Here is a 17,313-nt window from a genome sequence, read left to right as displayed (position 1 = left end):
TAAAATTTCCTATCTAATCGAGACTAAAGACGTTCTCATCGAGTCTTAACTAAAGTAAAGAGAAAGAGGTTTCCGCGAGTTGTGGAACCAACGATTCTTCGATAGAATCCCGATTAATGATTGCTCGCATCCGGCGAAACCTGAAATTTTGATTCATTGATCATGCTTTCACGTTTCGTCCTCTCCTTTTTTGCTTCTTTTTCTTATATATCTACTTATTGTTTAGTCCTCCAATTTTTTTTAATTATTTTCTTTATTTTATTCTTTCGAAACGCAGGAAAAAAGTGGTGCCTTTAGCGATCGACGTACGCAACACGGTGCGCCTTCAATATGTTACTACATTGCGTTCCTCGATCTTCCAGGAAACTGTCGGTGACGTCTAAATTGCTAAATTGCAAAAAACGTGGCGTCATACCGTTTTCTTTTTATCATTTACATTCGTACTTCACTCTTAATTAAAGATATAGTATCATAGTTTCTCTCACGCGCATGCTCTTTCTCTCGTTTTTCCTTTCGTTCAATCTCTATCAAACACATTAACTAAGGTCAGAAAGTCATATATATTTTTCCCGTTCGATGGTATCGATCTGGTTTCTCTTCCTTGAAATGGGCGAAGATAAACATGCGATTATCGGCCGTCCCTAGTTCTGATGGTCCGATGGTCGTTCGAGATCGATGCCACCGACGTGACAGTCGTACGTCGATGATGCACGTTATGGAGATCCTGTTCCAATTTATCGAGGGTAGCCAGACCGTGAACGCATACGACGCTCTGTGGATGAGAATGACAGGGATGCTGGTGCTGAAGCACGAGGGTTGTTGTCGTCGTTGGTGGAGAAGGAGGAGGAGGCGGAGGTGGTGGAGGGTGAGGAAGGGAGGTGAGCCACGTCACGCCTGGCTCCGCTCTGTGTCATTTGCTGTTCTGTTGTAGTGCCGCGTTGATTTGTGCCCACAGTTCTTTGGTACAGGATTGAGATCTATAAATGAAATTATATTTCCAATATCAGTTTTATGGATTTATGCTTTATCATTACTAGACCGTAGATGTTTAAGAATTTATGGTAAATTTAAAGTTACAAGAATGCAGATAATATAGTGGTTAGAAGACATACCTCATATTTTCTATTGAAGCGTATTTTTTATCAAGTATTATACATTTTATTTTCATATGTACTGTATGTGTTTCATGTATTACTATATGATAATTTAATATGCTTTAACTCAATTAGATACTATAATTAATGCAATTATGATATGCACATAGGCTTAGATTTCTTTCATCGTACTCATAGAAATATAAATTTGCATAAACATCTACGGTCCGTTCTCTGTCGTCAAGAGTGAAAATTTTCTAAATGATAGTCTTTAATGATCTGGTGGAATGAATAATCATTGGTGTAAGATAATACCTTTTAATGGACTGAAGCCGCTCCTTGAACTGAACATGGCCCTCCGGAGTAATGTGAAACGCTGCTCTAGCCGCGCACACTACGTTGACAAAGTCTTCGTACTCACCTGCCGTCAAGTGGTATAGCTTCTGATGCATGCACTGAATGTACCTGTAATTTATAATTGAAAATATCATTATTCAACTAGTTTCATTAATGGTACTTGTAAAAAATATTATACTAGTAAGAATTTGAAGAAACTAACATTTGTTGACACTTAAGGACAAGAGGAGCCAAAAGAGCAGATCTCAAATGTTGAAGTACAAGAGCCCGGTTGTTTCTAGCCAAAAAAAGCGCTGCTTCCAATGCAACGTCATGAAGAACGAAGGGACTAACGATGCTGTTCACTGTACAAATACAAAGTTGATGAAGATATTGTGTGCCGAGACGCTTCGACACTCTTAACAACCATTTCACATCTTCCCCATAAGGTGGATTCCGCGCGTATTTTGCCTGAGGTCTGTCGTCGTGTACGCGACGAGCTAACGTTTCCAATGCTAACATTCCCACACGGTATGCAGCAACTAGAGAACGAAGCTGCTGCTGACTGAAGGGTTGAGTTTGTCTATGGACCTAGGTATAGAAACAAATAAGCATGATTGAATAGATTAAAAAATAAATAATAAACTCTAAATAATTGTCAGTTGACAAAATACTGAAAGAATACTAAAAATTGATAAAGTTATCAGAAATGAATAGAACATGTATACTTGTTTGTAATTGGTTTTAAAATGTTCTAAATATTATCTACAAATTTGCCAAATCTACCAAATCTAGATTTACCGATCGAAAAATGTATTACTGGTTAACTTTTCGCATAATAAAATATAGTTACCTGAGGCTGAGTTCTTACAGTGGATATTATAGGCTGTGCCTGAACTAGAGCAGACCCAGGCATGTTGTTCTGCCCGGGAATGGGTCCCGTAACTCCAGCTTGAACCTAGTAACATCACACTAAACTTGAATATTGTTCTAAAATGAAATAAAAAGAGAAATGTAGCAAGAATACCTACATTAACTGGCATAGGCTGTTGCATGGTGAACAAATGATGAGTTCCCGGTGGTGGTTGCGGTTGCGACGTGTAATATGGCGGCAGCGATGGTGGTTGCGCAGATTGTGACGGATGATGAGGATGTTGCGGATGCTGTGGATGTGGCGGATGTGGTGGATGCTGAGGATGTTGGGGATGTTGGGGATGTTGCGGATGCTGTGGATGACCCGGATGAGGCGGAAATGCCGCATGATACATTTGCATATGTGGTGGTGCTGGTGGTAGAGTTACCCTATGTGATGGCATTGGTCCACCAAAGGTCGGAATTGAATGGTGAGGATGCACAAAACTGTAAGGGCTCACTGCATATGGCATACCAACTCCTGCAATCAAACAAAGATAATTAAAATTTATATAATCTGTGAAATACTCGAAACAAAATGAACAAAAGAATTGAAGAACCCACCTAAAGGCGCTAGCGTGGTTATAGTTGGATGCGTTGGATATGGTTGAGGAGGAGGTTGTGTGCTGGTCACAACAACCGTTTGAGTTGGTCCAGGCATCATTTGTGCAGTGGTCATGTCCACTGGAGGACCAGATTCCACCAGAAGCACTCCGTTAAGATCTAGTTGAAGAGGATCGTGTGGCATATCATCTTGCTGTTCTCCACCAGGAGTGTGCTAAATATACGAACCAAGATTAAATTAATCAATTCTTCTTTTATGAAATATCTATTTCACTAATTAAAGATACTTACCCTGAGATACAGCTCGTACCAATATTTGGCCACTTGAAACAGTACTTCTGGATAAACACCGCCTCCCTTTGCCGTGTTCTCCACCGTGATGCAAGCTTTCTCTAACATCAGATCACTTTGTTCCTTACACTATAATAAAACAACCAAAATATAATCAAACACTCTCTCATTAAAAGTAAATCAATGTCTAATAAGAATTATAAAGTGCTTACCTGCAAAATGGCCCTCTGTACTTCGTTAGGATTGAGCGCGTGAGCGTGTGGTAAGCAAGACAGAGCAAGTTCTGCGGCTGCTCGAACCATATTAGGATCGCTTCCCCTGGACGATTTGTCGGCTATACCAACAGCTTCAGGAGGCGTTAAATGTCCCTCCCAACTTTCGATTAGGAACGAGATCGCTGGTGCTCCTATTTCCATCGCTTGACCAGTGATCCAGGATACATGACTGGAGTAGGTACGACTGAGCCAGTTAGGAGTGACGCAGTTATGAAGTCCAAGAGCGTAGAGACCAAGTTGAAAAGCACACATGTGGAGAGCTCTGTGTGGTCCATGATGATTCTGACTCGTGGATGCTTGCGTGAATAAAGAGGTGGAACTGTTACCACCAGCTTTTGTGAGAACAGTCTTTGCCAACTCACACATAAAGTGTGCGCCTGCTTCTGATGGCTGGTTGGGGATTGATGGATATACTCTCTTGCTTTTATATCTATAATAGAATTTGAAAGAGTATTGTAGCATTCTCGAGAGCTTTATAGCATTCTTTGATCTTTTAATGAATATTTACAGACCTTGTTTCTTTAGCTCTTGCAGGCACAGGTTGTTGAACGATCTGTGTCTGAACCGTGAGTGCACTCATACCACTTTCCAATTCTGCACTGGTACTGCTATGTGGTCTGCTGCTGGTACCAACGACACTATCACCATTTCCAGCATCCATTCTAGCAAGGGGAGAAGAACACTCTTCGTCATGAAGATATCTTGTCATCTAAAACAGATATAACCGAAGTCTCAAACTTCTTCTCTATTGAAAAGTTATAAATCAAAGAGTCTTTCTTACCTCACTCTTAGTTGGAGGATTAGAGGTATAATAGCTACTAAGGATTGGTGACTTAATCAATTGATGAACATCTCGATCCAACAATTTATCCATGATTCTCGCTACCTTTGTAGGATCATCCTTGTAGTGAACAAGCAATGTGATGGCCAAATCTCCTCTGAAATTGTCAAATAGTTATTATTTTAGTTACAAAGTTCAAAGAACAAAACCGATCGATCAAATTTAAACATATGAAATTAATGACTGTGAAATACCTCTGGCGTCTAGTTCCCTCGCAAAGAAGAGGATGATCAGCTTCGCTCACATTCGCCTTCAAGCCCAAAGCAGCAACGGCCGCGTCGAACCCAAGATTCTCGTCAACGTCTGAGGACAGGTGTTTTACTCCTGCGAATCATTCCACAATCTTTTACCTTCCGTCTACACTATTTAATCATTAACTCTTTCTTGTCTGAAAGAAGATATCCTTCATCCTCGATTCGAATCGCGCAAAATCTCTTTACTCGACCAAATTTCAGAGAAGAAAAGCTTTAAAAAAAAGTGCGTACTTGACGTGTTAAGGGCGTCGAATATGAAGCTAGCCAACATGATTGGAAGCAACGCGTGACCTCTGGATCTTAGTACTCCGTCTCTCAGTTGTTCCGCTCTTTGCCGAACCATTGCCAATTCAGCTGGACCAAGTGGGATTTTCTTTAATAATCCAACTAACTCGCTTTCCTGATGAGCCAATTTAACCTACAACATCAATCAGATCGTAAATGTTTATTTTTGTGTATGTTATATGCACTATGTGCATTTCTGCATCTTCATATCGCTCATAAATGCATAAAGACCCACAGTTCACTTACTAGTCAACTATCTTACTAATACATTAATTTACCTCCAACGGTTTCGTGTTGGCAGGTGGTCTAGCCATCTCGAGACCAAACAAGCCAACCCTGAACGCTAGATTGTAGTATTCCGGGTTCTCCGCGAGGACCGTGCACAGGAAGCAACATTTGGCCAAGGTGGCGGACGCAAGGCACGTGAGCTGATGGGACGCCGGGTTTACTTGTTGCTAAAACATTGTCGTTGTATTCGTTACGCACTTACTAGCTCTGATCAATTGGAACAGGGCCTTACTGAATTGAACAAACGAAACCAAGTCTTTCCAATGAATCTACCTTCTTCTTTTTCCCCTTCACCGGCGCCGGAGGTTCATCGATCATGAGATTTGGTGGATTAGCCAACAGTTCCTCGCCAAGTTGAACACCCAAAATACAAGCTTCCCTCGTGTGGCCGTGAGCGTAGAGTCCCTCAGCCCTAGCGAATAGGATGTCCCACGGATCTTCTGTTTTCATTAGATTGCCCAACACTGTACTCGCGTTTGCAGTAGACGTTGATTGTGATTCATTCTTGGAGTCTTTGCCCGAAGCGCCATTCACCACAGCTTTAGGATCATAATAATAAACATGATACTCGTCACCAGACGGGCTGTCGCTACTCGACGAAGAGCTCTCGTCCTTAGATGGTCTTCTGGAAGGATCCTTTTCTAGGTCAGACTCCTGCTCGCTCTTCGAACTATTTCCTTTAGGCAACACCGTTCGCGATTTCTCCCGATAGTCGAGATTCGTCCTGCTACACTTCGCATCGCAGGCAGCTTTGTTATTACTACTATCACTACTATCACTATGGGTCTCGGACGAAGCATTTGAGCGGTGCTTGTCCGAGTTTTGAGCGTTCTTCAGACTGACGTTACTGTTCGAGGACGACTCGCTGCCACCACCCTCCTACAATTTTTCATTTCTATAGCGATTACAGTAATATGATAATTAACTGCACTTACAATTAATTTAATCTTTTTTTCTAACGTTCTATAATCTTTTTTACAGATCTTTGCAAGCCTACATCAAGTTAATCTCGACATTCGAGAGTGAATTATTTCTCGATACAAACCTGCGAGTCTGTATCCCCGCAATTATTTAGTTGAGCGCAAGATCTTCTAACGAGAACTACTTGAGGTTCAGCAATGTCGGGCATGTCGGTCTCATTCTCGCAGAAACCTTCTGAGCTGACGCTGCTTCGGTTTCCATCACCGCCACCGCTTCGTGAACATAGTCCTGAACACTCCCGCGGGTTCAGCCGCCTTCTATCCATATAACTAAACTCTACCAGGCCTAAACTCAATGGTCGTCGACCATGGTGATGGGAAACGGGCGGTTGACAGTTTAACACGGCTGCACTCGAATTCACCTACGTTTTTAACGTTTAAAAATGTATTTTATGTTAGAAGTTTAATATAACAAAAAATATGTATTTATATTAAGAAAAGGGAGAAAAGGATTGTTTAATTTTTAAAAATCTCCTATTTTGTATGTTTGAAAAAGTCGCACGTATACCAAAAGGTTAAAACAGACACTTTTTTTTTATAGAATTTCTTTTTATTCTATGTAGCAGGAGCTTCATTTGAAAAAATGGGTTGGATTAATGAACTGACCTGGTTCACCTCGGTCCTAGTATCGCCAGCATGCCGAAAGCAGGTGAATGGACAATGATACATGGGATTGCTTCCGGCGGTGTACGTGATACCAGGCAAGGTGTACTCCTCCCAATCCAGATAGCACGCCTCGAGCGCCGATTTAAATCCGGTGAACACAGCCAGGTCGTTCTTCAATGAATCCTTGTGACCACCGCCATTATTTCTGTTATGTGAATTGTGCGTCACCGAACTGCCCCGACTTTTTGTTACCTTAACAAGAAATAAAGAAGTCCGGCATTATCTGTTTCAATTCAAAGACATAGATTTTGTACCGGAATTAATAAAAGCTATCTAACTTTCTATATAACAAATATCTCAAATATAGAACGACTAGAACTTGTACGCTATAATATTCATACATACATGTACAAAGTGAAACGAACTTTCTCACTCTTCGGTTATTTGAGTAATTTAATATATATTAACAAATGTTATATACTTAGAAAAAATATTCATATACATAAAAATAAAGTATATAGATGATTTTAAGCTTCGTAATTCACTTCAATCGTCGCTCTTTCTCCTATCAATTATTTGAATCGTTTAATTTACATCAACCTAAATTAAAGAATAAATTCTCCTTTTTCATTTCTTCTCATGGAAAAAGACGCGTACGAAGTAAATCGAGTAAAAGTAAGTGAAACGGACCGTCCTTAGTCAGACACGCAGTAACTTCCAACTAATGAAGACCATGATGCTGTATATACCTTGTCGATGATCTTCATGTGCCAAGCAGTAAACTGTCCGTGGAGCATATCTCGTTCGGCGGGCGATAATCCAGGATTCAAGGCAGCCAGTCGCCATAGGACGACAATCTCATCGCAGAGGGACGAGCAGGCGTGCTGCGAGGCGTGCACATTGCTGTTCATGTTGTGCTTACCGCCATATCCGGTTCCGTTCAACAAAGCTACCTTTGTGTTGAACCACCACACGAGGATCTGCTCGCATGCCATACACTCCTCGGTGATGATCTCCAACAATGGTATAGCGTTGCGATCGGTTCTCTTGAACATCTCGCGCACGATCGACAGCAAGTTCCACATGCCTTCCGGTTCGCGACCACGCAACGGTCGCAGCAACGAGGACCACTCGGCGGCTGCAGGAGGCGCAGTGGTGCTTAGATAATTAACATCGCTGTAATTAAGAATGTAATGTAAAAGACATTGAAGTTTAATGGAAATATTTTAGAAGACAGAGAGGTAAAAAGATATTCTTTCGAAATTACTTGCATATATGCTTCTCCGTTTTGGTAAATTATTACCGGTATATTATTATATAAATTATCATTATCTGGTATATTATTAATTTGAAAATTTAGGAATTTCATAGTTTGGTAATTTAGGAATTTGATAATTCGATGAATCGGGTAACAGACAAAATTGCTGAGAGTGTTTAATTCGGGATAACCACTAATTCGTTTCTCACAACAAAATTTGATGCATTTGGAACACTACGTTCCAGTAAATCAATTTTCAACGTTGTAATTATTAAGTGAGAATTTCATCGCGCCCACTGCATAGAAATGGGGATACGTTCAGAACTCATGATACAAGAAATGTCTCTCATTGCAGCTTTGATTCTATGAAAAATTGCAAGCTTCAGCTGTTCTGTGTAAAAAATAAATAGCAGTGTAACAAAAATTGTAGAACTCGGACACGAGGTTAACAATAAGAACGAACGATCAACGATGATTAGTAACAGCAGCACGCAATAAGAAACAGTAAGAAACAATAATAAAGATGAACGATGAAATAACGAAGAATGATAATGCGACAATAATGACCTGAAGACAATCGGAGCGGGCACGCAGAACTTGATGAGGATCTTCTTGATGTTGTCGTGCAGTGTCTTCTCATCGAGATACCAAGACGTTTGATCGTGGGCTGAGGCACCTGCCGTGGGATCCGGGGCACCGCAATAACTGTTGATGGTACTCGGTTGAACCGACAGCAGCTCGTCTAACAATCGTTGGGCAGTGGGCAAAATCTGCTGTGGTAACTCGCTGATGAGATATTGCGCGAACTTTTGCAGTTGTTCCCGGTGCAAACGTGACAAGGATTCGCTAACTGGAGCTCTCAGGCACACCTGTGTCGGCTGAGTACAAACAATTAATTTTAGGTCTTGCGATCGTGTCAATTAACCCTTTACATCTCCAATCAAATTTAAAAAAAATTTTTAATTATCCAAAATATAAATATGTCTATTTTCTTTTGTTCTTCTTTTGCAACGAATTAATTCGATCGTCATTTCTGGAATGAAAAAGCGATAATTTGAAATTATCGGAAGAAATGAAAAAGTACTTCTGTCTTCATTCTCGTTTATAATAAAATCGACTGATATAGCGTGTGCTTTAATTAAATAAAATTCCTCCGAGACTTGCCGTTTTGACGAAGAAAATAATTGTTATTCAAGTTACTGGTTTTGCAGCTGAATGTTATATTTTACTGAATTAAAGAACTTCTTGACGATAAAACGTTTGCAGGATAATCTTATTTACCATGTGTATCCTGTGAAGACATACGGCGACCACATGAGCGCACCAATAGGCCTTAGAGGAGCAAGTGCAGTTGCACGACGTGATCTTCCGTCGATCGAACGTCACAGCCACATTGAACTGTGATCTTACCCCGTTCAGCAACCCCTGTGAATTTACTGTGGCGCTCAGATGGAACCCTGCAACATAAAAACAATGAAATAAGAATATTCCTAAAATCCTTTCACCAAAAATTACCATATTTTGTTCAAATAAATAATTATTCTCTTACGATCTTAGCCCATAAGCGTAACGTTGTACTTTAAAAATCACAGCGCGCTATGTCTCCTTGGCAAAAACATAAGAAACGATACGTTCCTATTATTAATAATTAATCAAAAAAAAAGACAATTTTTCTCAGGCTAATAATTTCATATCCGAAAAAGTTGAAGAACATACAACGATTATTTCTCAAATTCCTTTAACAGTTGGTCGAAAGAATTCCCTGGAGAAATCTTATAACTTTTAATAGCCACGAAGGAGACTCGACTTAGAACTACGAACAAGAAGATGACACAGCGACAAGAAGTTGGATACGAGGTTCCTAAACGGACCGAAGAGATAAAGACGTCGTTTCGGGCGCATTAAGAAACTAACGCCCGGGGTCATGGATAGCCAACACAACGGAACACAAAGAGGAAGACGTCGGTTTATATCCAGAGCGTAGCGCAAATTAGCTCGAGGAAATTAACCAGCCAGGAACAGCTTGGTCAAACAATGAAATTAAGGATTAAATTCCAACGCTTCGTCGTGGATCCTCCAAGCACCTTCCTCGTGAACGTCGATTCGCTAGTCGAATAGAAGCTTCCTTGTCTGTGAGATTATTTTGTGAATAGGACGAAGGGATGAAACGTGCGCTTGGGCGGAACTAGCTGGAGAATCGTTCAGAATGCTCTATTTCTTGGCAAATTCTAGAGTCATAGTCAAAGCACTAGAAACCTAGGTTATTCCATTAGAATTAGACGATTAGTATTAAAGTCGAATGGTTAAAGTACGAAATTAAAAGCAGACTTACTTCGCTATATATTTTTCGAGCACATAATTTGCATGAATCGCGTTGCGAATTATTTCTCTAGCGAAGTCTGCCGATTTTGAAAACGGTAAAATTTGAAAATCTTTCTACTGTATGTATTATACATTCTGAATTATTGTTTCAATGAAATTTAGCAAAAAGTACGGATGAAGCTGGCTTTCGTCGCGTTCCAAGATTTGTTCTTATTTTATTAAATTTAAATTTTAAGATAAGATATTTAAGTAGAATAAAATAATTAAATTATTTCTAAAACTCAAGTTTAAATTATAAATAAATTCTCATTTAAATATAAATGTTGTATATAATGGGAATGATGAATGCATAAAAAATAAAATAATAAATAAGTAATATGAATATGATGAAAGATTTCTAAAATCTGTATTACTTACATTATAAAATTCAAAAAAATAAATTAAAGTTGAAAATGTAAATAAATAAATAAATATTAATAGAATAAATAAATTTTTATTTGTATGTAAAATGAAAATGAAAAATAATGAGTTAAAAATTGATCAACATACAGATAATTTTTTAATAGAAAAATTTAAGTTTATGTATAAAGCAATAAATGTATTATTTATAAATAATATAATCGAGCGATTACTATAAAACAACCTTCTGAATTATCTCGTTGTTTCAATGGAATTCTTAGACTTCAAGATGTACAAGATTTGCGAACAATTCTAAGATGACGATAATTGAATGAAGCAATTTCCAACGAATGGAAAAGCTTCTGAAAGCCGATAGGAGTGTTTGATTAGAAAAATAGAAATATAAAAGTAGGAAATTTCATGTGATACTATATTTCATGTGATTAAACCTAAACGAAGAAATATGGAATGTAAGAAGAATCGAGGATTAATGGATATCGCTCGACGATCATTCAGCTTGTCATTTAGACGTCGCCGGTTATTACACCGATAACTCGAAATGGCTTCACAGTATCGCGATTCAGGCGTTCGAAAGTTGACCAGTTTCTTTATTTGATGAATGAAAGAGGTATTATGTGAAGTTCTACAGCCAGCGGGCATAGATTTGCCTGGAGGCTTCCCTTTTGAACGGGAAACACGACGGGATAGACGTAATTGGAAATCTGACCCTGACGTTTCCCTGTCCAAAATAGTGTCGCGGAATTTCCCCTCTGTAAGCGGCCGCTGAAATGAATGTAATATACGTTGAAAGTCGATAACGAGAAACACTTCCGCTGGTTAAGGAATTTAATAAGATCAATTAAACGTCGGAACAATTCCCCATTTGTATCATTATTTTTTCAATCTTATTGTTGCTAGAAAATTTCTTTGATGATAGTCACTGGCGTTGATCGAGACTCTGTTTAAGTAAAAGTTTATTTATTATAAGAACCCAGTGTAGTAAAAAATATTGGTATAACGTAACACAAAATTGCGACATTGTACGTAAAATTCAACAAACATTTACACATATGTAAATGTATAACTTGTTAGATAAAAATATTTTGGGAGGTCTAATAATTTTTCCTTTTCTTTTTTTCTTTCCTTTCTCTGCAAATGCAACATTTACCTCCTATTTGCGTATGCATAGGACACCTATGGTTTAAACTGATATGATTCACTTTCATAAGCGAAACATGTCTTCCATATTACACAGAGCTTCGCTGTATTCTTATTTTGCGTTTTATTTATTTGCTTAAAATTAAAATTAAAGAAATTAATTTGTCATATTGATATTTGGTCGAAAAGTTGCGATACGCTAAAAACAATGAAAATCGAGATGGAATTACGGTCGATTTCTCTGGCGCGACTGCGCGGCAGTAGTATGAGACGGAAGTGAACAGACATTCAGTAGTGTGGTTATATAAGCGATACGACAGAACCGCGGTCACAAAAGAAACGTTCTACTCTCACTTTGATAGTTTTAACTACTCGATAAAGATAATAAATTACTCTTACCGTGTAAAATATAAGATACGAATTAGTATTTAATATCGCTACGATATAAATTCTTATTATACCTGCGATGAATACCAGTATCAGTAAAAATCTGAACAAATTTTTATCAATACGAAAACAGATAGAAAATGGATAATTGACTCGAAGTTTGTGGATCGCTTACCGATTTGTAGGGGATCTTTGACGCTCCTCGACCGGAAGAAGTGTTCTCCACGCTGGAATTCGTCCGCGCTTCCGTTCGCCAAACAAGAGTAGAGTCTGATGTCTTCCTCGTTGTCCGGAAAACTCCAGAACGCTATCCTGAGCTGCAATTGCTCTGGAACCGGTGGATAAACGTGCTCCACCAGTTCGAACGGGATGTGAGAGGCGACACATCGCGCGGCGAGTTCGCACAGCGTCGGCACTGTTTGTCCATCTGCGAAAGAAAATTTTCAAGAAATTAGACAAATTCTGCCACGAATTTTCTTCTTTGCTTTCACTATTTTAGTTTCAGCAGGGTACAAGTAACGGCGATAGACATTACGCTTCGTTTATCAGTTATCAATTACTCAGTTCATCTAATAATACTTTTCTGCCTCGAAATAATCCCTTTATCTTATTCCCTTAATAATAACAATCCCTTTTTATTAACCGTATCGATGAAAATCATCTTTCCAAATATCAAACAAGTGGGAAATAATTGAAAAACACTTTCATCGATGAATTGCAGCTCGTAATTCTATATCCGGGATAAGAAGAAAAGAAAGGAACAGAGGCTGCAAGATCGTCGATGCAAAAATAATCGGCCTCTTTCTCTCTTCCGGCCATCTGTTTCGCGTTATAACAGCGTTTGCCGGTCGGAATCGTGGCTTTGCCGCGTTTTTCCTTCGAGAACACGGTGCCAGCTAACGAAGGAAGGAGACGGAAAGAAAGGAAAAAGGTAAAACCCCGACAAGAAGACGAGGTTTTTATCGCGATCGTAGATTAGAAACGCGTAGTGGTACTGCAGAACAACAAGACTCACTACAAAAACAGGAATACGAATTAATAAATGGCAGAAGGTTTGTAAAGAAGCGCGAGTGAATAGCGCGGTGCGAATTAATCAATGAGATGAGCAACTCCCATAATAAACGGCGTCGATAATTTTATTGATACCCATATCAGTCATTCGGGTTTCTTTGCACGATCTTGTCGCAGTAATTGATGGTATTAACAAGAAAAGTCATGCAAACTTCAAAAAATTATGAAACTTTGCATACAAGCAAAGTGCGTCATCTGTAATACGACACTATTTTTCGTTGGTGTCGTAATTCGATTTTAAGGGCTGGAATCACCATAAACATACCCGATAACAATTCAGAACTTTCTCGTTTGAGAAATATTTGGTGAAAGACATCTGAAGAAAAGTTTAGCAACGTTTCATTGCGTGGGCTAGTAAACTGCGTAAACAATTTTTTGAAAAATCCATCAGCGAAAAATAAAATTGCATTACGGATGACGTACTTGTGCGGAAAGTTCCATAAGCTTTTTAATTTACCTAACCTTCCTCGTAAGTGATCCATAGGAAATTTACAGCGAATTTTCCATCGTGAAATATCGACTAGAATTTCATAATATTCAAAATGAGCAATAAGGTTCGGAATTTTTAGAAAGAAGAATTAGATTGGGATTTTATGATTTTTGCAGACGAATATTTATACTTCTGTAGCGATACGTGAGTTACAGGACAATTCAAATCATGTTGTTGTTTTGCCTCGGAGTATCAAGATCATTAGGATACGCGTAATGCAACAATAAATAAACTCCGTACAAAATAATGTCGTCGAACAAAGACGAATTTAAATTTTCCGATTCTCCCTCGACCAGTATAAAAATAAGCGGACGCGATCGCAAGGAAATGAGTTACAGTCAGTTGTCGATAAGTTATCAACCAGTTATCAACGAATTATCAGCGATCTAATTAATTCTATCCTATTCTGCGATCCTATTTTACGACTCATGCACTGTCTTAGCGAATCGGTTAGTACGAGCATCTTTGCGAACATTATCTGTATACTAATTTATCATTTTAAATATATTCGACGGTTTCAACAACGAGCAATCTCGTCCACTAAATCTCACCGACCAACCATCCTCTACACATAAACCTCTACAAATCAGCCCCGACGTGAGTTGAACACGACTAAACAACCTCTACACTTCCGCTACTGGAAAGTAGAGATTTGTGTAAATATTTAAACGAATAAGAGATTAGAATTCGAACGAGGTGTTCGGTATCCGAACGTCTAAAATTCTTGTCGCCTATTTCAGTACTACCGTCAAATAAAAATAATTGCACAATTCGTCTGTGCAATCCTAAACGCTATTTCCAGCAGCGATCGATCGCGTAACGAAAGACGAAGCGAATGCCGATAGATCTGGTGCAACAATCCAGTGAACGCGACGGTTTTGCGTTGATTTCACGGTTAAATTGTATTCAATTAGAATCGGTTTGTGACTGGTTGAGCGACAGCTTGTGCGCCTAGGCGTCTCTCTTTTTCCTGTCTGTTCGTTCTCCCCGCGACTATAACCACAGCTGTAGCCTTAATGAGCGTGATAATGAAAGCGGACTCATTAACAATTTCAAACGGTGTTACATAATTGCGCTGGTCGACCGTTAGGTCAGCTCGAAGCGCATTCAACGTGCATTTTAATGACTTACTTCTATCTGGTTATATATTCAACGAAATCCTCCGGTCGACAGATTCGATTCTGTCGATACGAGGCCAGCAACAACGCGCCCCATAAATGAAGTTAATTTAAATTAACCCTCTACACTCGCTGGCTTCCGGTTGAAATCATAGCCCGAAGCGCCCTGTCTAATTGGTTGGTGTTGCGTTTCGATGGAAACTTTGCGCGTCGTTCAAATGAGATGCAAGTTGAGTTTTATGCAGCGCGTTGTTTCGCGAATAATTTGGCGAAAGTGGTAAAAATAGCAAAGATGACGAAATAGAAAATATACGAGCCGTTCGGAAGTCGTGCTGACCGACTTCATAAAACGAGACACGCGAAAAGATAACATCGCGCTATTTGTAAAAATTGACATTGCGATTATCTGTACTATACTCCTGCGACAAGTTTGCGAAAATATATTCTTCGTCTTTCAAGATGAATATCCATCTACGAATGTCCTATTACGTAAAAGTTGGATCAATTACTTCGGCTAAAAGTGGTTCGCAGTTTAACTTCTCCAAGACAAGTCGTTCAACTTTCGGTGGAATAATATCATCACGAGTACTTTACACATTTTATATCTTTTGTATATCGAATATATTGTAGATATCCTTCTATCCTAATATCCTAGGTATCCTTGTCATCTACGAAACGACTCTAGTTTTTAATTTCACGGATTCAATTTGCGATCACTTTTACGTATCATTCTTCAAACTTTAGAAAATTGTAATCGCTAAAACGCTCGCGAATCGCAGTTAATTAATCGATGCTTAGACAAGTACAGTAATCAAACAATGATATTATTCGAATCTATTAACAATACCAATAGCCCTGAAACCTGTTAGCGATATCAATACTACTATCTAAATTCGTCAACGTTAACAATTTTATTTAAATGATATCCGATACTACGTAAATCCTTCACATTTATTAATATTCGACGATATCATTATTCAAATCTATTAACAATACTAATACTACTAACATAGTACTATTAATAACATTAGTACAACTGTTCAAAATCATAGATTTCTGAGACAATTCTACTTAAATAACATTTGATACTATATAGATCTCTGTACAGATCAAATTCTTGACATCCCATGAATAACCGCGTTATCCATAAGCTGTACAGCTGCGACATTTGATTCTCTAAAATAATTGGTCTTATTCGGAGGAAAGAGAATTTTAGCTGGTCGGTGGGAGTACACGTGTAAACAGAAAATTTCTACGAGGTAAGCAGGATTAACGGTATCCTTAAGGGCGGTCGAGCGACGCGTTCTATCGTTTTAATCCCATTTGCTGGATCCGCGCGGTAACACAGCCGTGCCACCGACTCTATCCTCCATTTAAGACAAAAGCTTTATCATTCTCGCGCGCCTGCCAAGCTCGCTCAATATGCCCGGAAATCACGTTACCACGTTGCGGCCTATTATTAATGGAAATTCAATTTCTATTTGATTAGCGAGCATCCGCAGGCCAGAAACCAAAGACTGTCTTCGTTCTTCGTTTCAACGCCGCTAGGATACGTCTCATCGCCCGGATGTTACTCTCCATTCATCTTTCGCGTTCCTCCGTGTTGTCTCTTTAACCTCGTAACCAGTTGCCTTTAAAATTCTCGTACATTATTTGGAAACTTTCTCGTCGGTTTTCTTTAGAAACTTTCTTAAACCTTTCTTATCCTTTTCGCCTTTTTTTTTTTTTTTGTTTCTTTTTTCTTCTTTTTATTGGTACATTAAAGTTTAGGATTAAGTTAGTTAAAGTTAAGATTGGAGTATTATCTCGGGTTGAAAATAGACACGTGCGACTTTATATAAAATAAACAATCGAGATGTTTTAGGCAGATTTGCGATGTCTTTTCTTTTCGTTGGAAGGTTAGAGACTTACGAAATTCGAATATCGGATTAGATTAAAGAAACGTCGAGGTAGAGAATTCCCTTATTTCAGTGAAATTATTTCAGAGAAATTCATTTCATAGACACGTGGTTTTTTTTTAATTTTCGAGCCTAAAAACTATTTATAATAAAGGTTTTATAAAACAGAAGTAGAAAATTTGGTTGAATGATTTGTAGAAACTACATAAATGAATACATAATTGATTAATTATCATCAATAATCAAATATCATCAACTTCAATTCTCCTGAAGAATGTTAGTACAATTGTTCGTTGTATTTTTCACTATCGAAGTTTGTTAATTCTTCTTAGAGATTTGTAATTTTAAAATGGAAATTGTAAAACAAGATACAACGCTACAAACCCTAACGATTATGTCCAGGTTGAACATTCAGGATGACGGGGTTGTCTGACGGCACGCGTTGCGGGAACGTTTTCGCGATCGATCGGCCAAACATTTGCAGGA

General features: G+C 38.7%; 1 protein-coding gene across 1 annotated transcript in view; it reads right to left on the bottom strand.

Annotated features, from left to right (window-relative positions):
* Window positions 1-224: 224 nt before the first annotated feature.
* The window catches only part of LOC100743872 (zinc finger SWIM domain-containing protein 8), a gene marked incomplete at its 5' end in the record, with an annotated part of 107,630 nt that continues 90,541 nt past the window's right edge, over window positions 225-17,313 (bottom strand). The window contains 20 exons of the mRNA XM_012389866.3: window positions 225-977; window positions 1,410-1,559; window positions 1,654-2,021; window positions 2,284-2,388; window positions 2,462-2,823; window positions 2,907-3,120; window positions 3,198-3,326; window positions 3,410-3,902; window positions 3,985-4,181; window positions 4,254-4,410; window positions 4,508-4,637; window positions 4,799-4,985; window positions 5,131-5,307; window positions 5,414-6,019; window positions 6,186-6,482; window positions 6,727-6,978; window positions 7,476-7,902; window positions 8,552-8,862; window positions 9,266-9,441; window positions 12,426-12,677. Of these exons, the coding sequence (XP_012245289.2) occupies window positions 911-977; window positions 1,410-1,559; window positions 1,654-2,021; window positions 2,284-2,388; window positions 2,462-2,823; window positions 2,907-3,120; window positions 3,198-3,326; window positions 3,410-3,902; window positions 3,985-4,181; window positions 4,254-4,410; window positions 4,508-4,637; window positions 4,799-4,985; window positions 5,131-5,307; window positions 5,414-6,019; window positions 6,186-6,482; window positions 6,727-6,978; window positions 7,476-7,902; window positions 8,552-8,862; window positions 9,266-9,441; window positions 12,426-12,677 (5,057 nt within the window). The remainder of the gene's footprint in view (window positions 978-1,409; window positions 1,560-1,653; window positions 2,022-2,283; window positions 2,389-2,461; window positions 2,824-2,906; window positions 3,121-3,197; window positions 3,327-3,409; window positions 3,903-3,984; window positions 4,182-4,253; window positions 4,411-4,507; window positions 4,638-4,798; window positions 4,986-5,130; window positions 5,308-5,413; window positions 6,020-6,185; window positions 6,483-6,726; window positions 6,979-7,475; window positions 7,903-8,551; window positions 8,863-9,265; window positions 9,442-12,425; window positions 12,678-17,313) is intronic.

Source organism: Bombus impatiens, unplaced genomic scaffold (genome assembly GCF_000188095.3).
Source record: "Bombus impatiens unplaced genomic scaffold, BIMP_2.2 scf_0665, whole genome shotgun sequence".
In the NCBI taxonomy this organism is placed as follows: Eukaryota; Metazoa; Arthropoda; class Insecta; order Hymenoptera; family Apidae; genus Bombus; species Bombus impatiens.
Note: the sequence above shows the minus strand (reverse complement) of the source record. Positions and strands in the feature narration are given on the sequence as shown.